The sequence below is a fragment of the Balaenoptera borealis genome (genome assembly GCF_965194805.1).
Source record: "Balaenoptera borealis genome assembly, chromosome: 11".
NCBI classification, from domain to species: domain Eukaryota; kingdom Metazoa; phylum Chordata; class Mammalia; order Artiodactyla; family Balaenopteridae; genus Balaenoptera; species Balaenoptera borealis.
This window is the reverse complement of record NC_138868.1, coordinates 53,516,745-53,535,239: the sequence shown is the minus strand read 5'-3', so window position 1 is coordinate 53,535,239 and position 18,495 is coordinate 53,516,745. Positions and strand designations below refer to the sequence as shown.

Here is an 18,495-nt window from a genome sequence, read left to right as displayed (position 1 = left end):
GGAGCGACTGTCCCAGAGACCGGCACTAGAGAGGAGGGGGAAAAGTGGGCCTGTTTCTCGGGTGGCCAATCCACCGAGCCCGCGGTGCCCCAGAGGAGGCGCCAGCGCTAGGCCAGCGCCAGGCCGGGGCTGCCTGCTTCCCGCGGCAAAGTACAAATGCGCCCGAGCGCGGCGCCTGGCGCCCTTGGCGTGCACAGCCGGCCCGCGCGCAGCCTCCCCCAGCGGCCGCCGCGCCGTCGCCGCCGCCGGTACCGCCGCCCCGCCGGGCCCCAGGACCCCGCGGCCCGACCCCGAGCCCAGCGAGCAGAGGGCGCCGGCCGCTTCTAGCCCGCACGCCCGGAACAGCCCGCCGGTCCCGCGCGCCTCGCCCAACGCTGCGCGCTCGGTGGACCCCTGTCCTCTCCTGTCTTTCTTCTCCACCCCTCCCTCTCACCTTCTCCTTTGCTTTAATCGCTTTCCCCTCTTGCATACCTTCCTCTATCCCTCCATCTCTTTCCCTCCGTTCTCTTTCCACCTTCCCCTTATTCCCACCTTGGACCTCTCTTTTTGTCCTCACCACCTTCTTCTCGACGCTTCTCTGAATCTCCACTGTAGCAGCCGCCCTCCCTGTGTCTGTGCATTGCTTTGTGGCCCTGTGCCTCAGTGACCCCCTCATCTCATTTTCTCCCGACTCCCCCTCCCGGCTCAGCGCCTGGGGGCCTGGCCCTGGGGAAGGAAGGATGGTTCCCGAGGTAAGGGTCCTCTCCTCCTTGCTGGGACTCGCGCTGCTCTGGTTCCCCTTGGACTCCCACGCACGAGCCCGTAAGTAGCGGGGTGGGTGTGCTGGATGGCAGAAGAGGGATGGGAGACCCGGGATGCGTGGGAAAGTGCCAGGACTTGGGACCCCAGACTGTTCTGACAGCCATCCAGGGAGCACCTGTACCGGGAGGGTGGAGACTTCTCTGCGGACCAGTATGGGCTCATGAGTCTGGGAGACTGGGGGGAACTTGGCAAGACTCAGAGCCAAGGGGGCTGCAGCCATGGACCCGAGGAGGAGGGAACTGAGAGCAGTGGGAGAGAGGGCAGGGCACTGTGCTTTTTGTTGGGGAGGTGGTATGCTTATTCCTAGTAGAGAGTCTGGTATGTTTGGCTGTAAGGGTCTGATGAAGGCGAAGAGGCTATTGCACTTAAAGAGAGCCAGTGGAAAGAAAGAAGAGCTAACTAGGATAACTTTCCCATTACTTTTCTCTTTTGATGCTCACAACACTCCCATGAGGTGGGTATTATCATTTGCATTTTACAGATGAGAAAACTTAAGCTGAGAGAAGAAACGCGCTCAAGTTTACAGAGGTAGTGAGCTATCCAAAGCCAGGACTCTCCAGTTCCAAATCCTAGGCCTTCTTCCCCCGTGTCCCACAGCATGTGGAAGGAACCCTGATTTGGAGTTGTGAGACACTGGAAGATAGCAGGGCACAGTGAGATAGACCAGGGTCTTCACTATCCCAGATCTGTTGAATACCAGCTGGTAGGAGGCAGGCATGGAGGGCATGTCTCGGAGCCTCAGTTTGCTAATCTATAAAATGGGAGTGAAAAATCCTAGGACTGTTCTGAGGATTAAATTCAAGAAAACATGGAAAGCAACCAGCACCAGCAACTCGCTGGTCCATGGTAGGTTCTTGAAAAACATGTTCCCTAATTCATGCTTTTCCACTTAGACACAGCGTAACCGCAAACAGTTTATATAATCTCTCTGAACCTCAGTTTCCTCACTGTTTCCACAATAGGCTGGTGGACCTCCTCCCCGTCTTCTGCCAATCTCTTGGAACGCTGTGAGGATGGAAAAACAAAACCAAAGATTCTCTTAAAAAGAAGGAAGGAGCTTAGTTCAAACCCTGACATACCCAATAAAGAAACCGAGGCCCAGGGCAGTGGTCTGCTCCAGGTTACACAGGGCGGAGCCTAGGATGAAACCCCAGTTTCCCAGCCTAGAGCTCTTTGCTCTCCACAGCTCAGCTCCCCCACCTCTGCCTTCTTTTGCACGTGACTTTCTGGAGCCGGCAGTGCTGGATTTTGTTTCATTCTTGTCTCTGATCATGAGGGCAGGCTGCATGTCTGGTCGTCTCTGGGCTGCCAGCAGCGTGAAACTCATAGAAGTCCTTAGTAACAAGTCCTGAAAAGAGCCCAGGGTTGGTTCAAGTCCTGGCTCTGCCTCTTAGTAGCTGTGTGACTTTTCATAAGTGACAACTTCTCTGAGCCTCAATTTCTGCATCTATCTAAGACCCATACTCACCTGGAACCCGAACACTTCATGGGAGGATTAAACGAGGTGACTGTGTTAAGTACCCAGCACAATGCCTACTACTCAATCAAGGTCTCCTCCCCCTCTTGGAGCCCTGGAGGTTTCCTCCTAGTACCTTCCTGTTGTTTCTTAAAAGAGACTTAGCACAGGAAGCCCTCCATGCCTGCCTCCCTTCCACTTGGCACATGGCTCTTAACCCCCAAGGCTTTTCTCCAAATTTCGTTGCCCTGGATGTGTCTTAGAAAGATGTCCTAGAATCAGATCTTTCTGCAGATAGCTCATGTCCTACCCACACCTCTCCTCCTTGCCTCCCACAGTTTGTCAGCCCTCTACAGCCTTGCTTAGGTCACACCTCTTCCAGCAAACTCTCCCTGCCACCTGATGCACTCTGATCTCCCCTCCTCTGTGCCTCCACTGGCCTTTGGGCCATGTTTCTCACTAGGTGCTGCCAGTATTCCATCTCCCCTAGTCTGGAGCCTGGTTCCCGACATGCAAGAAGAACCTCAGAGCAGAACTGTTGAGTTAATGTGAGGTGGACTGGTAGTCAGAGGGGTGTAAGATTCTGGGATGTCAAAGCCAGAAGAACCTTTGAAAATCTTCTACCCCTCGATGTACCAATCCTTATAGTTAAACTGAAGCCCAGAAAGGGGGAGTGACTTGCCCAAAGTCACAAAGCAAATTTATTAAAGCAAAGAACAGAGGCCTGGATCCTAGTCCCCGATTTGTCACTTACTGGTTGTGTGAATTAGGACAAATCACTTTCCTTCTCTGAGCCTCATTCTGTGTAGTACTAACAACCTATGAATCTAGAAACAATCCTATAGTCATTTGCCCAGATCTTATGTGAAGATCTCCTATGAAGACCCTCATCTTAGTTTAGTAAGTTTAGTTAGTAAGGTCTCGGGCCTGTTATAGGTAAGAAATCTCCTGGTGACATCTTAGGTGCTTTCAGAAGTGGTACCAACAGATGGAAAGTCTCAAGCCCGTGTGGTGTCTGACTCCTGAGGTGGCCCAGTCCTGCAGAATGCCTAGGTCCTGTGGACATGCGTGGCAGCTTGCTCCTTATTTAAAGCACAAGGGTATTCAAACAAAGGTTATTCTATCCTTGGCTCTATTTCCAGCCACAGATTGAGCCTTGATCCTAGCCCAAACTGAATCTCAACTCCAGCCACAGGCTGAGGCCTAATCCTCAAACACTACCATAGATCAAACCCCTATTCCATTCCCAGCTAGAGCCCTTAGCCAGGGTGAGGTCCCTGACCTGGTCACTGACCAGTACTGTTGCCAGTCCCAGGCTGAGCCGCATGCGTACATGATGTCAGTCGCTTTGGGCACCCATCCCTCCCTTCTGTCTGTGGAACAAGAACCTGCCTAGTACCTTGACTCCCTCTCCAGTGCTCTTTCTCCTATGTCAGCTCCTCTTCTTTGTGCTCTTTCCTTACTAATTGTGCCCTCCACACCCCCCTTTAAGGGGTCCAGCACACTTCTGCTTTCTCATCTCTCCCTCCAGCCAATCCTGACTTCAGGAGAGAGTCAGTTATCAGGTAAAAGCATCGGCTCCTCTATTCTATCTCCAAGGGTTATATATACTATGGGAATCAAAGTTTTTGTTCCCAGGTGACAAAACCCCAGACCCCATAGGCAGAGATGGGGTGGGAAGGGAGCTCCCATGGTATGATATGGTACAGAGGGCAAACTTGGAATCAGGAGGTCAGGGCTCCAGCCCTGGCTCTGCCACCAATTCCAACTGTGACCCAGGGCAAATTGCCTTTCTCTGCCCCTGAGATTTCCCCAGCTGTAAAGTGAGATGGTTGGAGTCAAATAGATAATCATTGAGGACCATTCCAGCTTTAACATCCCATGAATCTAAGACTCTAAGAACCAAAGATGCTGTTGCCTTGGTTCTGAGTCTGCTCTGACCTTTGGAAAAGGGAGTTGGGAGAGTGTGGGTCGGCAGCCTGGTACTCCTGCCCTGCCAGGGAGGACTGGATAGACAGACTGATTCTCAGACACCAAGAGAAAGTGCCTAGAGGGCCTGGCACAGTGAGTACAGAGGGCTGACACCTGGCTCCAGTCAGGCCCCTCTCTGGGTCTGTCTAGGAGGTTCTGCACCTCCTCTCTCCCACCAGTAGAGGTCTCTGTCTCACTCACTGGCTTGCCGGCTGCCGAGCCGAGCAGGGCAGCAGCTGTGCAGTTGCTCCAGCTGTTGCACCTGTTCCAGGACTGGCCTCTCAAGTTCCCCCAGCCGCTGGCCACGGTGCCAGGCTCTGGGAGAGGGACCTTGAATCCCTTGGACTCCCAAAGAAGAGGACTGGCATGGGAGCAGTGCTGCTGGGAGGTGCAATGCAGAGATCATTGCAGGCATCCCCCTGCCTCTGGGCAGGATCCCATCCCAGAGAAGCCTGTTCCACACTCTTCTGTTGCAGTCAGGATTCTTCCTTGTGTCTCAGCTAAATCCTTTTGTTTGCAATTTAAAGCCATTTCTTCTGATCCTGTCCCTTAGGGTATGGGTTTACCTATAATCAGCCCCCACCTACCCAGATCTGAAGACTGGCATTGGAGTTCTTGCTAGCAAAAATCAATGATCTTAGACAAGTCCCAATCCCTTTCTGGGACTCAGTGTCCACATCTGTAAAACAGGGGATTGGACATCATCTCTCAATCCCTAACTTTCTAAGATTCTGTAAGTCTATAAATGTACACGTCCAAGGCAGAATGGAATATAAATAGGGTCTTCTATGCCCCCTGACCTTTGCCAGGCAACAGAGCTGCCTTTCCTGGTTTGAGGACTCTCTCCTTTGAGGTCCTTCTATGCTCCTGAACATCTGCCATGTGCCAGGTAAGAATTCAGCTTCAGGGAAGTGAGGGCACTTTCCCTAGGTTGCACAGCTCAGCCACTGAGGAGCCGAGGTTTGTACTTCTGATTCCCTTCGGAGGCCTCCCCCATCGAGTGCCAGTGCCCAGAGCAGAGCTTATGTCTCAGAGGGGAGCAAGTTTGTTTGTGTGAAAAGGGAACTATACATAAATAAAGTATGGCTGATTGGGCGTGAGGGAAAAGATGTGAACATTCTCACATTCCCTCGCAGGCTGGCTCTCTCTAAGGTTTCCTGAGTTCTCTCAGGCTGGGGACAGGCCAGCCACAGTTCCAGCCCCAGCTCCACCTGGTGCCATTTTCGTGGTCTTATCCAGCCTCTCCTGCAGCCCAGAAGTTTCCTTCTTGTCTTTTCTGTCTCTTTTTGGAAGAATTCCCAGCCACACTACCCACTCCTGACTACTCCATAAGAGAGCTTTATCGCAGCATGAGGGTTTCAAGGCAGAATGTGCATTGACCTTGGATGGGGCAGCTTGGGAATTTTGACTTACACGTGAAGATCATGGAATCGCTCAGCTGCATACCTCCCCAGGCTCCTGGCCTTTTTGTACATGGTGTTTGGTTTGGTGGGTAATTTGAGAGTTCAGATGATGGGAGATGGAAAGGGGAGGTCAAAGGCTAATTCCCATTAGGTGGCAAGATCAAAGTGCCTAAAGGGATTTGGCCCTCCTGTCACATCCTGAATTTCCCTTTTTGTTAAAGCAAGAGGTTTCCAGGATTAAGGGCCAGCAATCCCCTCCTCTTCCAGAACCTCCCTCAACTCCATTCAGCCTCTCCCTGGTCTCTCTGATGTTTAAAGCACAACATCATGCATTCATTTATCAAGTGCCAACTCTATGTAGCCTCTGCACGGAACACTGGAGATACAAAAATGAATGAGATCTGGTCCTTGCTCTCAAGAAACTCACAGTTTAGTAAGGAAGAGGAACCCATTCAATAAGTATTTCTAATCTAGTATGATGAAAATTGTGACAGAGGGCTGAACTCAGTTCTGTGGGACCCCACAGGAAGGACTGGCCAGTGGCCCGGAAGGTTTGGGTGGCTTCACGGGGTGGCATCTAAACAGGCTTTGGAAGAATGAGGAGTTGGTCAAACGTTGGAGATGGGGGATCACATTCCAGGTGGAAGAAACAGTGTGTGTAAAGGCACAGAAGCCTGAAGGAGCGTGGGTGGGGGCTGGATGGGGGGAGTGAGAAATTTAGCAAGAGAAGGTGAGGCTTAAAAAAGGGCCACCACAGAGAGTTCTGCTGGAAAAGCAGGTGGGAGCCTGCTCATGACAGGCTAGGGTGACGTGATAACATTGTGACAGATCCCAGAGTCTGATAAACGTTGCTACCCTGAATTCAGATTAGGTCAACCCATCTCTACCTTGTTAACTCCTTCAAGGTCCAGCTCAGGCACCTTCTCAGGGAAGCCTTCCCTCAAGCCCCCATGCTTCCACTATTTTAGAACTTGTCAACTGTATGTATCCTATCTATCTGTCTTCTTCATTAGGCTGTAAGCTCCTTGAGGGTGGGGTGGGTGTCTTATTTAGTTACGTACCAGGCCCATGGACATGTATGACTTGATATACAAAATGCTCAATCAGTGAATGAATAGCAGGAACTAATGTTACTATTACTAATGATAATAATACATCAAAACTAATGACAATAACATTTACTGCCTGTTGTGCTAAGAACCCCACATTCACCTGTTTATTCAGGCCTGAAACCTCAATCCCAGCCTTGACTGCTCTTTCACCCTCTCCACCCACATCCAGTCTGTCTGAAAGCCTACCTACTGTACCTACTTAGTGTTCCTCAAATCTGTACTTTTGCCAATCAGCACTGCTCCTGCGTTGGTCCAGGCCAGCATTATCTCAAAACAGATGACTGTAACAGCCTCTCCCTGGTCTCTCTGCCTCCAGTCTTGCTCTCCAAACCATTCTCCATTCCTGCAGACGCAGTGATGATTCTAAAATGCAAACCTGACCATGGGCACACCCCAGTTTAAAGCCTTTCTGTGGCTTTCCTTTGCCCTTGGGGGTCTCAAGGCCCTTCGTGAGCCTCTGCCTCTTTCTCCAGCCTGATCTCTGGCCTCTCATCCCTGCCCTCCCATTTTCTCCTCCAACCTTTCTGACCACTTTCGTGGCTGTATCCCAGCCCAGATCTGTGTAGGCAGAGGTGGTGTTGAGGGAGTCTGGCTTGTGAGGAGAGTGCAGGAAACCACAGGAAGCAAGGTTGGTGAGGTTGAGACCTGGGAGATTTGACCTTAATGGCAGGCACCATGATGTTCATGCCCTAATAGAATTCTGGGAGTAGAAGGAATACCATGAGGAATGGACTGTTAGGGAAGTTTGGGGTCAGCACCCAGGTCTGCTTTCTGTCTGTTTGTTTTTAACCTACCATTTAATTGAGCATCTAATACGTGGCAGGCATTAGGCATATTACACATATTATTTGATTTAATTCTGCAATAACCCCCAAAGATTATTACTAATCTCATTGAACAGATATGGAAACTGAGGCCTGGAATGTTTAAATAGCTTGTCTAAATGCAGGCTGCAGATAAAAGCCAGATCCAATTTGAACCCCAGCCTATTGGATTCTGAAGCCAGAGTTTGGGAACTACATACACACTGGGTGAGGGGTTTTGAGGGGTATGAGACCTGTCCCACTTTAATTCTTCTTTGTCTCTCTAAAGCCTGGAACAGGGCCAATCATCCTCCTCAAACAGAAACTTCCTCCACTAATGTCTTTTTCCTGGGTTAGACATCACTGGCGGGGCACGTTAACTCCGAAAGTCCCCTGAGAGAAGGCGCAGCTGGCCCCTGAGTTGGAGAAAGAGATGATGGGTGGGATGAGATATGGTGGCGGGGTGGAGAGAAGAAGCAGGGCAGGCCTCAGGCCAGGGCTGGAGTGGGAAGGCCACAGAGGACCAACAGAGAGTGGATGGGAAGGGAGGGGATATGAGAAACAGACTTTGCCTCCTTCTCCATGTCATCAGGATCGGCTGCACTGGCTACCTGAGCCTCATCCTAGCCCCCCTTGGAGCCCCTGAGAGCCTAGGTGTATGGGACCATCAACACATCCGAAATCATGGAAGCCTGAAATGATCGAATCTTAGAAGCACAACATCCTACAACTCTAGAAGCTTTGTGTTCTAATGAAATGTAGAATCTTAGAAACCTAGAACCTTGGAATCTTAGAATTTTGAAATCATGGATTCAGAAACTATCTGTACAGTAAACCCGTGAAGATCCAAGTTCACCCCCACCCCTTATTTTGCAGATGGGAAACTGAGGCTCAGAGAAGGAAAGGAGGAGTCTTCCTCAACATCACACAGTGATTTTGTGGCATAAGGAGGCTAGAGCCCCTTCTACCAGCCACGTGCAAGGATGGGGCGAGTGCCAGGACTGCGGGGACGGAGGCAGCCTGAGGTCTTGGCAGTTCTTCCTCCTGCCTGGTTTTGGCGTGGCCTTGGGCACTCACCTCCCTAGAAGAAGAGGGAACTCTGGGCAGTGCTTCTCACCTTGGAGGGCGTGGTGGGCCTGGGACTCCTGGGGTTGGGGGACGGCTTGCCAGGCCTCCACATTCTTAGCTGCTGCCAGGTCCGTCTGTGGCAGGGAGGGACCTCCTGGCCTGGGCATGGGCTGAGACATTCTCTCTGTCTTCATGCTCTGAGCCGGCGGAGAGGGGGAGGGGTTGCCAACTGGCACAGGGGCCGGGCTACAGGGCCGCCCCAGAGAAGGTGGGACAGGTTTTCTTCAGCAGCAAGGCTAAGACGTAAGGCCACAGCAGTGTTGCAATCGCTCCCTTCTCTGGTGGGGGAGGGACTGAGGAAGAAAGACATTATTCAATCCTCGGAGCACTGGGCTGGCTCTGCCGAGCACCCCAGCTGGGTCTGTGTTCTGCCCTCTCTGCCAGCAGCGGCTGAGAGATAAACACAGCTCATTTGATACGGGCCAGCCGGGGCCTTGCTGGGAACGGGATCTGCTGTCTGATCCCCCCTCTACTATGCGGGGCTGGAGAGTGGGTGGGGAGCAAACCAAGCCTTGGCCGCCCCAGTGGCCACTGAAGCGCAGACTCTGAGGGCATCACGACCGCGGCCTCAAATCCTTGTTTTGGGGAGGCCCAAGAGGCAGAGCAGAAGCAGTGCAGGGAGCCGGGGAGGCTGCTCTCAGCTTCTCACAAAGGAAACTTTCTAAAGCTCCGCAACGGCCCTTAGCTCCTGTCCTCTGCTCCAGGCCATCCCCAGCACGGAGAGGGGATTCTGGCCTCGCGGGTGAGCTGCCCTCGCTACTGTACTGCTTTCCATGCTCTGTGATTCTGTGAGTTTAAACATCTAAGAGAATGATTCAGAAAGTGTGAGACTCTAGAAAGTGTGCAGGAGGAGGCATGAAAGGCAATCCCCCTCTAGATTCTAGACCAATAGGGGACCAAGAGAAAAAAATAGTGAATGGGGGATGGTGGCCCGTGGGACCGAGAGAATAAACCTCTAGGCCCTGAGTTTGAGCACAAAGCCATGGCAGGTGAGGTGAACTAAAGGGATCTCCGCTTGGGAACCTGGGGTCCTGGGTTCAAATCAATAGGTGGGTGGCCTCAGGCAAGTCACTCCGTCTTTGTGATCCTCCGTTTTCTCATCTAGTTTTCTTATAATCGTGGTAACGATCCCAATGACCCTGCAAAACTGACCTTATCCTCTTGAATCTTGAACAGATGACAATGTCCATCTTGCAGGGTCATTGTTACCATAATTATCATAATAATAGCATTCAGCTAAGTGTCAGGAACGGGGCTAAGTAAGCACTTTCCAAGCATTATTCAATTTAATTCTCAAAACATTGATGTTAATAAGATAATTAAGTAATTTACGTAAATAGAATATCATCAACAAATGTTGGTTCCTTTCTCCAAATTTCAATCTCATTTAATTCAACACGTCTTTATGGATACTTAGCTTGTGCTGGGCCTCCCAGTTTCCCCCTGAAAGAGCTTAGATTATTCTTTGGATAATGGAGAGGTTTTTGTAGGAATGATAGCAACCCTTCTGGGTTGTAAAAATCATCAGGTACCTGTATGGAGGAGGGTTGGCAGGGATAGGGCCAGAGGCAGAGGAACACAGCAAGGGGGCCTCAGCGCCTGAGCTGGAGCCCTGACCTGGGGCTAGGTGCTGAGCTGGTGAGAGGTGAGGACATGATTGTTCTAGACAGCTTGAAAGACTGGGCAATTGACGGGCTGTGGGAGGAGAGAAGGGGTGGAGGTCTCAGGAAAGCAGGATTGCAGGAGAGATATCTAACCCACATAAGGAAATAAACTATTTTAGTCATTCTTAGAAGCATTCATCTACATATTGACGACTGATACGCAGATTACAAAAGTAATCAAGTGATGTGCACAGTACCAATGGCTATATTTAAGGATATTTAAAAGTCAGTTTTCTAACAACCTTTCACTAGGCAGCACTTTGTTTTCCCAATTCAAGCACTTTCCATCAGAGCTCAATGAGATATAGGGACACAGTAGAGTATGAAAGCAAGAAAGCTGCTGTCATTGGCTTTATTCGAAAGATAGGTCACATGGCCCAGAGAAGGGGTGTGTGTGTGTGTGTGTGTGTGTGTGTGTGTGTGTAGGCAGGGGAGCAGCAGAGGGCAAGGGAGGGGAGGGTGCAGAGATGTAGTAAATAAATAAGCAAAACGGGACAAAGGAAAAGGAAGCAAGTGTGATTATGAGGGCAGAAGGAGCACTGCATTGTGAGTCAGGAGACTTTGGCTGTCATCCCTGCTTGATGACTGACTTACTATGTGTTTTTCGAGGTGTAGTTTGGCCTCTCTGGGCCTCAGATTATTCATCTAATTATAATAACTAACATTAACACCACAATTTAAATCTGTAAAGCATGTTCACTGCTTAATCCCCTAACCACGCTGTGAGAGAAGTGTTAAGGTTCAGAGAGGGACAGTGACATGCCCAAAGTCACACAGCAAGTGTGTGGTCAAGCTGATATTCAAACTCAGACATTCTGGCCCTCTGACTAGGAGAGCACGTCCTGTGGATTCTCTTTCACTTGAGTGGTCCAGATGACATCCTTCCTAGAGCCAGAAAGGAGGGAAGAGGCAGGGACTTCAGGCTGGAGCCTCCTGGGACTGATAAAGCACTGGTTGGTTTGCCAGGCCCAGACATGTTCTGCCTTTTCCACGGGAAGAGGTATTCCCCCGGCGAGAGCTGGCACCCCTACCTGGAGCCCCAGGGCCTGATGTACTGCCTGCGCTGTACTTGTTCCGAGGTAGGTTCCTCTGGCCACCTGTGACAGGTATGTCTGGGAGACCTCCAATGAAGGCACCCCGGAGGGAGGGAGGACAGCCTGACTCTGAGGGTCAGGGGCACTCTGGAACTGGGCCCCCTAGAATTGTGCTCTGTCAGCAGCAACTGAGGGACTTGGGGCCACACCACTTCACTACTGGGTATCTAATACATAGGCATAGATGCCTACTGTGCACGCCTCCCAGAGATAAATCACACAGTGGGTCGGTAGCTGGGCTGGGATGAGGACCCAGGCCTTCCATCTCTCATCCAGCCTTCTTTCCTGCTGGTGCCAGCCTCCCTGTGCCCATGCAGCAGAAGACAGCCTTCGTGACCTGACCTCCTAATCCTTCCTTTCCTCGGGCTATCTCCTCCAACCACCTCTCTTGCCGCCCTGCCTTAGGATGCGTTCTCCCAACACCACTGGTCCAAGTATTTATTCTTTGCAGCTTCACCCAAACGCCACCTCCACCAGGAGCCTTACTTGATCCCTCACCTGGAAGTATTTTCTTCTGGGAGGCCACCTAAGTTTCTCTGTCCCTTTCTCCTGATCACTGTTGGCCAAGTAAAATGGTTGTCTGTGTCTGTTAGTTACTGCCTCGCCTAGATGGAGCCCTGGGAGTAGGTCTTCCTAGGCATTCACTCATGCCCATTTCGGGGTCTTGCAGAAGGCTATACCAACTGGGGCAGAGACCAGATCTTCTGTTAACCTCTGTCTCCCCCCAGCCCACCCCAACCCAGTATCCTCCACAGGCCCTTGTACAGTCAACTGGGTGGAATAAACGAGAGCCCCACGTGGTCCAGAATTCCCAGACCAGGTATGGGGTTAGAGGATGGCGAAGGAGGGAGTGATTGAGAACAGGGGTCCCCAACCCACGGTACCGGTCTGCGGCCTGTTAGGAACTGGGCCACACAGCAGGAGGTGAGCGGTGGGCGAGTGAAGCCTCATCTGCCGCGATGCTCCCCATCGCTCACATTACCACCTGAACCATCCCCCCCATTGCTCGCATTACCACCTGAAGTAATATTCCCGGCCCTCACCCTGCCCCGTCCGTAGAAAAATTGTCTTCCACGAAACCGGTGCCTGGCACCAAAAAGGTTGGGGACTGCTGATTTAGGAGGCTTGAACCCCCTCGGCCCTGGCTCAGCTGCCGGTGGCCCAGTCTCATTGGCGTGAAGTCTGCAGCTCTCTCTGTCCAGGCGAGGGTGCTGGGGGGAGGGAGTACCTAGCTCCCAGCTGCAGCCAGCCCCTTAGCTCCTCTCTTTCCCTGCACAGCCAAGGCTGTGAGAGCCTCCGTTGTTAAAACAATCCTCAGGGTGGGAGCAGAGAAGAGCTTCTGAGGAAACACTGGGACATGGAGGGGGCGTGGGCCAGCCCCTCTCCTGACTCTGACCACTGGGGTCTCACTCCTCCTGGGGTCTTTCCCTCTGATTCCCCACTGCTTCTACCATGCTGGCCCCTGGTCGAACCTGACGCCAGTGGGAGCACAACCCCCCATCCCTGCTTCCCCTTGGTTTTCCTTAGCACATCTGAGGCCAATCAGCTTTTTCAAAAAGAACTTTGTGAAATATAGCCAAAAAACAGGAAGGAAACCATAACAGAAAATTCCAGACATATCATGCGGTCCAGTTGACAAAGTCCAAGTTTTGTGATCCAGTGGAGCTAATTCATTTCTCCCTCCCCAGAGTTCACACATACACAGTTTCCTCACCCCAAGGGGCTGTAGCTGGCATCCCCCCAATACATCCTGAATCCCTTCCTTCTCTCCATCATCACTGCTCCCCCCTAATCTAAGCCACCTTCCTCTCTCACCTAGGCTGCTATGTGAGCATCCCATGAGGTCTCCCTGTACCCCTTTCTAATCTGTCCTCCGCACAGCAGCTAGAAGGATCTTTTCTGAACAAAAAACTAATCATGTCATTCAAAAGCTCTTAAAACCCTCCAATAGCTTCTCGTTGCACCTAAAGTAAAATTCAAATTGCCTGCTGTGGGTGCTATGTGATATGACTCTGCCTTATTCTCCAACCTCATTTCCTACCTGCACCAACACTTCAACTCATTCCGACTTGTTCCTCCACCCGGAATGTTCTTCCCCCAGATCTTCCCAGGAACGGTTCCTTCTCATCTTGCAGTTTATAACATAAAGTTGCCTCCTTATGAGGCTTTCTCTATGGCTGTTTCTAAAATAGTCTAACCTTGTTAACGCAATCACATTACCTTGTTTTATTCCTGTTATAAATTTAACATCTGACATGATCTTGTTCCTACTTATTTATTTTTTATAGTCTGTCTCCCCCTGCTAGGGGGGAGCTCCGTGAGAGCAGAACTCTTGCTTCTCGCTCACTGCTATGCCCCTAGTGCTCAGAAGAGGATGTGGCGCCAGCTGTCATGCAGTAAACACTGAGTGAATGAATTAGTCCCCGCCCCCTCCACCAGAGGCACTTTCATGGAAAGTGCACAGACCCTACACAGTGCTCACCTGCTGTGTGTCTTAGGCAACTTGACCTCTCAGAGGCTCTTTTCTCGTTTTGAAATAGTGGATAATAAATAGTATCTACCTCTAGGGTTGTTGAGAGGATGAAGTGAGAGAATGCATTTCTATATAACATAATGCCCATACCTAGTAGCCACTCAATAAATGGTAGTTATGACTTTCCTGAGAGGCACCCTTTGGCTGCAAGGCCTCCTGCCTTGCCCCTGCCCTTTCGCCCCCCTAGCCTGTCTCTGCCTTACTTCCTGCTGCATGTCGCTCATCATCTCCACCCCTTGGTTCCTTCAAGGCCAGAATCAAGAGAGAGATTCTAACTCTTCAGACAACACAGTTCCTCATACTTTACCCTAGTTTCTCACCTGAGGGGCTCCGTTCACCCTCTGGACATTTATCAAACACCCCTGTGTGCCAGGCCTCTAGAAGGCCCCTTTTGGAGCTCAGACCAATCCTGTGGACTCTAGGATGTCCCTTAGCACTGATTAATCCTTGCGATCACCTCTGGCCATCTGGGGAAGCAGTGACCCCAGAGAGACTAAGGCCTGCTCCAGGGTTCTCCATGAGGCAGGAGGCTGCCTTGGGAGAAGTGTTTCGGGGGCACTCAGCTGGGGCTGGAAACACTCTTGCCAACTCCAAAGTTTAAACAAAGCTGGCTCCATTTGACTAAGGGAGAGACCATCTCTCCTTCCCCTCCTGGCTCTCATTCATTCTCTCATTCGTTCATTCGAACTTCAGCAGGCACTCGTTTGGAGCGAGGCCCTGTGCCCACAATTCAGAGATGAATAGAGTGAGGCTTGGCCCTTGTTCTTGGGAATTCGCGGTTGAATAGAAGAGACAGATGTAATGGTTTGTTACAACACAGGGCAACGCCCTTACAGCAGAGGGAGAGGAAAGTGTGGGACGTCTGTGACAGGCTGACACACTGCCTGGGAAAACCTCCAGTGGTGGCCTCTCCCTCCAGTTCTGTTTCTGCTCATCTCTCTGAATGCTTCTCTGCCCCTTCCCTCTCGTTTGCTGTATTTGAAAAAGTCCAAGATTTCAGGCCCTTCCTCTGGTACCAATCCCAAGGCTTTGTGTGGGATCAACCACACCTCCCAGAGACTTAGAGAGCAGATCACAAAGCCCTGAGTCTTCTCCACATCCTGTTTCTAGCTGTGTCCCCATCCCTGTCACCTCCCTTTGTGTGTCACACTCCTCTCTTAGCCCTGAGGCTCAGGTCCAGAGATAAAAGAACAAAGCCCTGGAGTTAAAAAAGCACAGTCAAGATCAATGTTAGAATAACCCAGTCTTTTACTTGTATTTCTCAAATACCACAAAGGGACACAAGATCTGTGCAAATCCAGGCACACGGTGCCCTCGTGCGTGGTGGGGAGGGACACGGATGGGCGAGCCAGACAAATGAGCGGGGGAAGGGGAGAGACTGGGCACACGGAGTTTATCACTTTTATCCCATCGCAGGCTTAAAACGAGTACAGTGCCCTGCAGTTGGGAGGGGGTTTGGGGAGAGGACGGTGGGAGACAGTGGCTCCTTGGAACTAGGACTGACCCCTGTGTCGCCTTCAGAGTGCCCATGTGAGCTGCTACCGCCTCCACTGCCCGCCTGTCCACTGCCCCCAGCCTGTGACCGAGCCACAGCAGTGCTGCCCCCGGTGTGTGGGTAAGTAGCCACGCTCCTGCCCTTGTGCCAGCCTCCCGCTGGCCCCCTGACCCTTGACCCACTCCTGGCACAGGCCTCCAGCTGAAGGAGACCCCTGGAATGAGAGGGGCAGTCTGCAGACACCAGAACTGTTGAGACACCAAGGTGCTCAGGGGAAGACATCCTCCATGGATCCCCAGGGAGGGCTGGGGTAGCCACAAACTTCTCGTACTTAAGCAGCTGTGTTTGGCAGGAAGACAGAGAGAATGTGGAAAATAGCTGAAGGAAAATGGGCATGCTTGGCCTGTTGACGGCACACATGGTCTCCTATCGCTCTTGGGCTGGCGGCCAGAGCCTGAGCGAGTGGACGTGCCTTGTGTAAGTGCAAGTGAGTGAGCTGGGGCTGGGAGGCCCTGCAGGGTCACCCCAGGGTTACCACCAGGGGCTGGGACTGGCCGAAGGAGTTGGAGTACATGTACTCTGAGATTCCTCCCAGGGCTGGGGTTTAGGGATGCTGTGTGCCATGATGCTAAATGTCCATGACTTTAAGAACCTGCTAGGAGCCTCTGAGACTCGGATTCGAGGAAGCAGAGGTAAGAGAGAGGAGAGGAGAGGTGGTCTGGGAAGAGACTGGCATAACCAAGTGGCAAGTGAGGAGCAGCCAGTGGGGAGAGCAACTCAGAAGGCAGGGACACGTTGAGAGGAGCATCCACGTTTAGTAGCATTGGGAAGGTGATGCGTATAGCTGATGCACTTTGTTGTACAGCAGGAACTAACACAACATTGTAAAGCAATTATATTCCAATAAAGATGTTAAAAAAAAAAAAAGGTTAAGTTGGGTGAGAAAAAAAAAAGGTGATGAAGGGAGGGAGGCTCCAGATTGTAGCCTCAGCTCCAGACTCTGGAATCATGGCTCTCCTGGGGAGCTGGGGGCCTGTATGGAGTACGTATGTAGAGGGGCTCCTTTTCCAAGTGGGACCCCAGTAGGGCTCTGACCATGACTCCAGCTTGGGTCATAGTTTCCTGATTCTGGGTTCCCTAGGGGAGCAGAGGCTTTGTGCTTCATCCTGACCAGTGAGGGGGCATCACGCCTCCTCCCCGGCTGAGGCTGACCCCGGGAGTCCTGACCACGCCTTGCGGACTGTGCCTTGGCCCAGACCCCTTCTTCCTCACAGCCTCCCTCCCTCTCTCTTTCCCAGCCTTGCCCCTTTGCCTGCCTGGTCTGAGAGTTCCTCAAGACTCAGCTCAGCCATCAGCCCCTTCAGGAAGCCTTCCCCGCCCACCCTCCCCGGCTGAGTTAGGGGCACCTCCTCTGTGCTGCCACAACTTCTGTGCTTCCATCGCCCTAGCCCATACCACACCAGTGTCACTGCTTGGGGCCTGTCTCTCCCCAGTGAGACTGTCAGTTTCCTGATGGGAGGGGCCGGGTCTTATTCGCACTCCACTCCCAATGTGTAGCAGGGCGCCTGGTGCAGAGAAAGTGCTTAGTAAATTTGTCTTGAAAGAATGAGCAGGTTGTGACCACCTAGAGGGGTGGGATAGGGAGGGTGGGAGGGAGACGCAAGAGGGAGGAGATATGGGGATATATGTATATGTACAGCTGATTCACTTTGTTATAAAGCAGAAGCTAACACACCATTGTAAAGCAATTATACTCCAATAAAGATGTTAAAAAAATAAAATTAAAAAAAAAAAAAAGAATGAGCAGGTTCCCCCTGGACAGGAGGCTTACCCCTCTACCCAGCAGGGTGAGGGCCGGCTAATTGGCAGGTGATGGGGAGGGGGCTCTGGTGGCCAGGGAATGGCAGGAGCTGACACCAAGCTTACACAAGCACAGTCCATATCATACCAGCTGACTCCACTAGGATGAAACTCCATGTGGGACCTTGTCTTGTTCACTGCTGTATCCCCAGCACCTAGAACAGTGCCTGGCACTAGGAGGTGCTCCATGGATGCTTATTGAACGTTGAATGAACTCACACAAGTCCCCACTGAGTGGGGCTCAGTGTACCTGAAGCATCTGGCCTTGCCTTCTTGCTTCGATCAGCGCCAGCTCTGAAACTGAGGGGCTCAAAGGCCATGGGAGGGAGTGACATAGTCAGACATAGGTGTCCCGGGGACCTCTTTGTTCACTGATAGGAGGTCTGGCTGGGAAGGCTGAGGCCAGAGCTTGGTTTAAATGATAGCAAGGGATAGGATACAAAAATTTCAGAAAAGTGACCCAGTTAGTTCTGGCGAAGCTCTTAGACCATTTTCTCCTTCCTCCTTCCCCTCCCCACCTGCAGAACCTCACACCCCCTCTGGGCTCCGGGCCCCGCCAAGGTCCTGCCAGTACAACGGGACCACATACCAACATGGAGAGATCTTCAGTGCCCACGAGCTGCTCCCTTCCCGCCTGCCCAACCAGTGTGTCCTCTGCAGCTGTACCGTAAGACCTGCTACTTCCCTTTAGCACAGGCCAGTGGTCTGGGCCTGCAGAGCACAGTGGTGTGGACCGGGGCGGGTAGGGGGAATTGTTCCTCCTGGTCAAAGGACAGTGAAAGTGAATGGGCTCACGGGGAAGGGAACATCTGGGACTTGGAATGTCCTGCCTTTCTCTGGGCTTCTGCACCCTCCTAAGCTGCCTGGTCACCTTGCACTGACATTTGCCATTACTGTGTCCCCCAGTAGACTCTGCACTCCTTGAGGGGAGGGGATATATTCAACTCATTTCTATATCCTCCACTACGCCCAGCTCAGGGCCCGGCCCACAGATGTCTGTAATGATTGTTGAATGAATGAGTGAGTGAATGAGTGAATGAGTAAATGATCAGTTATCAATCCTGGGGCACAGAGACAGGGCCAGACTGTTTGCAGCAAATGTAATTTAATCTGAAACTGCTTAAACTCCCCTGCTGTGGTCAGAGTTGGGCCTAGGGATAGGCAGGGCTGAACCA

At 51.8% G+C, this 18,495-nt stretch overlaps 1 protein-coding gene across 5 annotated transcripts in view; it reads left to right on the top strand.

Annotated features, from left to right (window-relative positions):
- The first annotated feature begins 258 nt into the window (after positions 1-258).
- Positions 259-18,495, top strand: part of CHRDL2 (chordin like 2) — a 36,692-nt gene continuing 18,455 nt past the window's right edge. For all 5 annotated transcript variants that reach the window (XM_082343190.1, XM_082343188.1, XM_082343189.1 and 2 more), the window contains exons 1-4: positions 259-801; positions 11,305-11,417; positions 15,487-15,580; positions 17,845-17,987. In XM_082343190.1, coding sequence (XP_082199316.1) covers positions 720-801; positions 11,305-11,417; positions 15,487-15,580; positions 17,845-17,987 — 432 coding nt within the window. In that variant the 5' untranslated portion in view covers positions 259-719. The remainder of the gene's footprint in view (positions 802-11,304; positions 11,418-15,486; positions 15,581-17,844; positions 17,988-18,495) is intronic.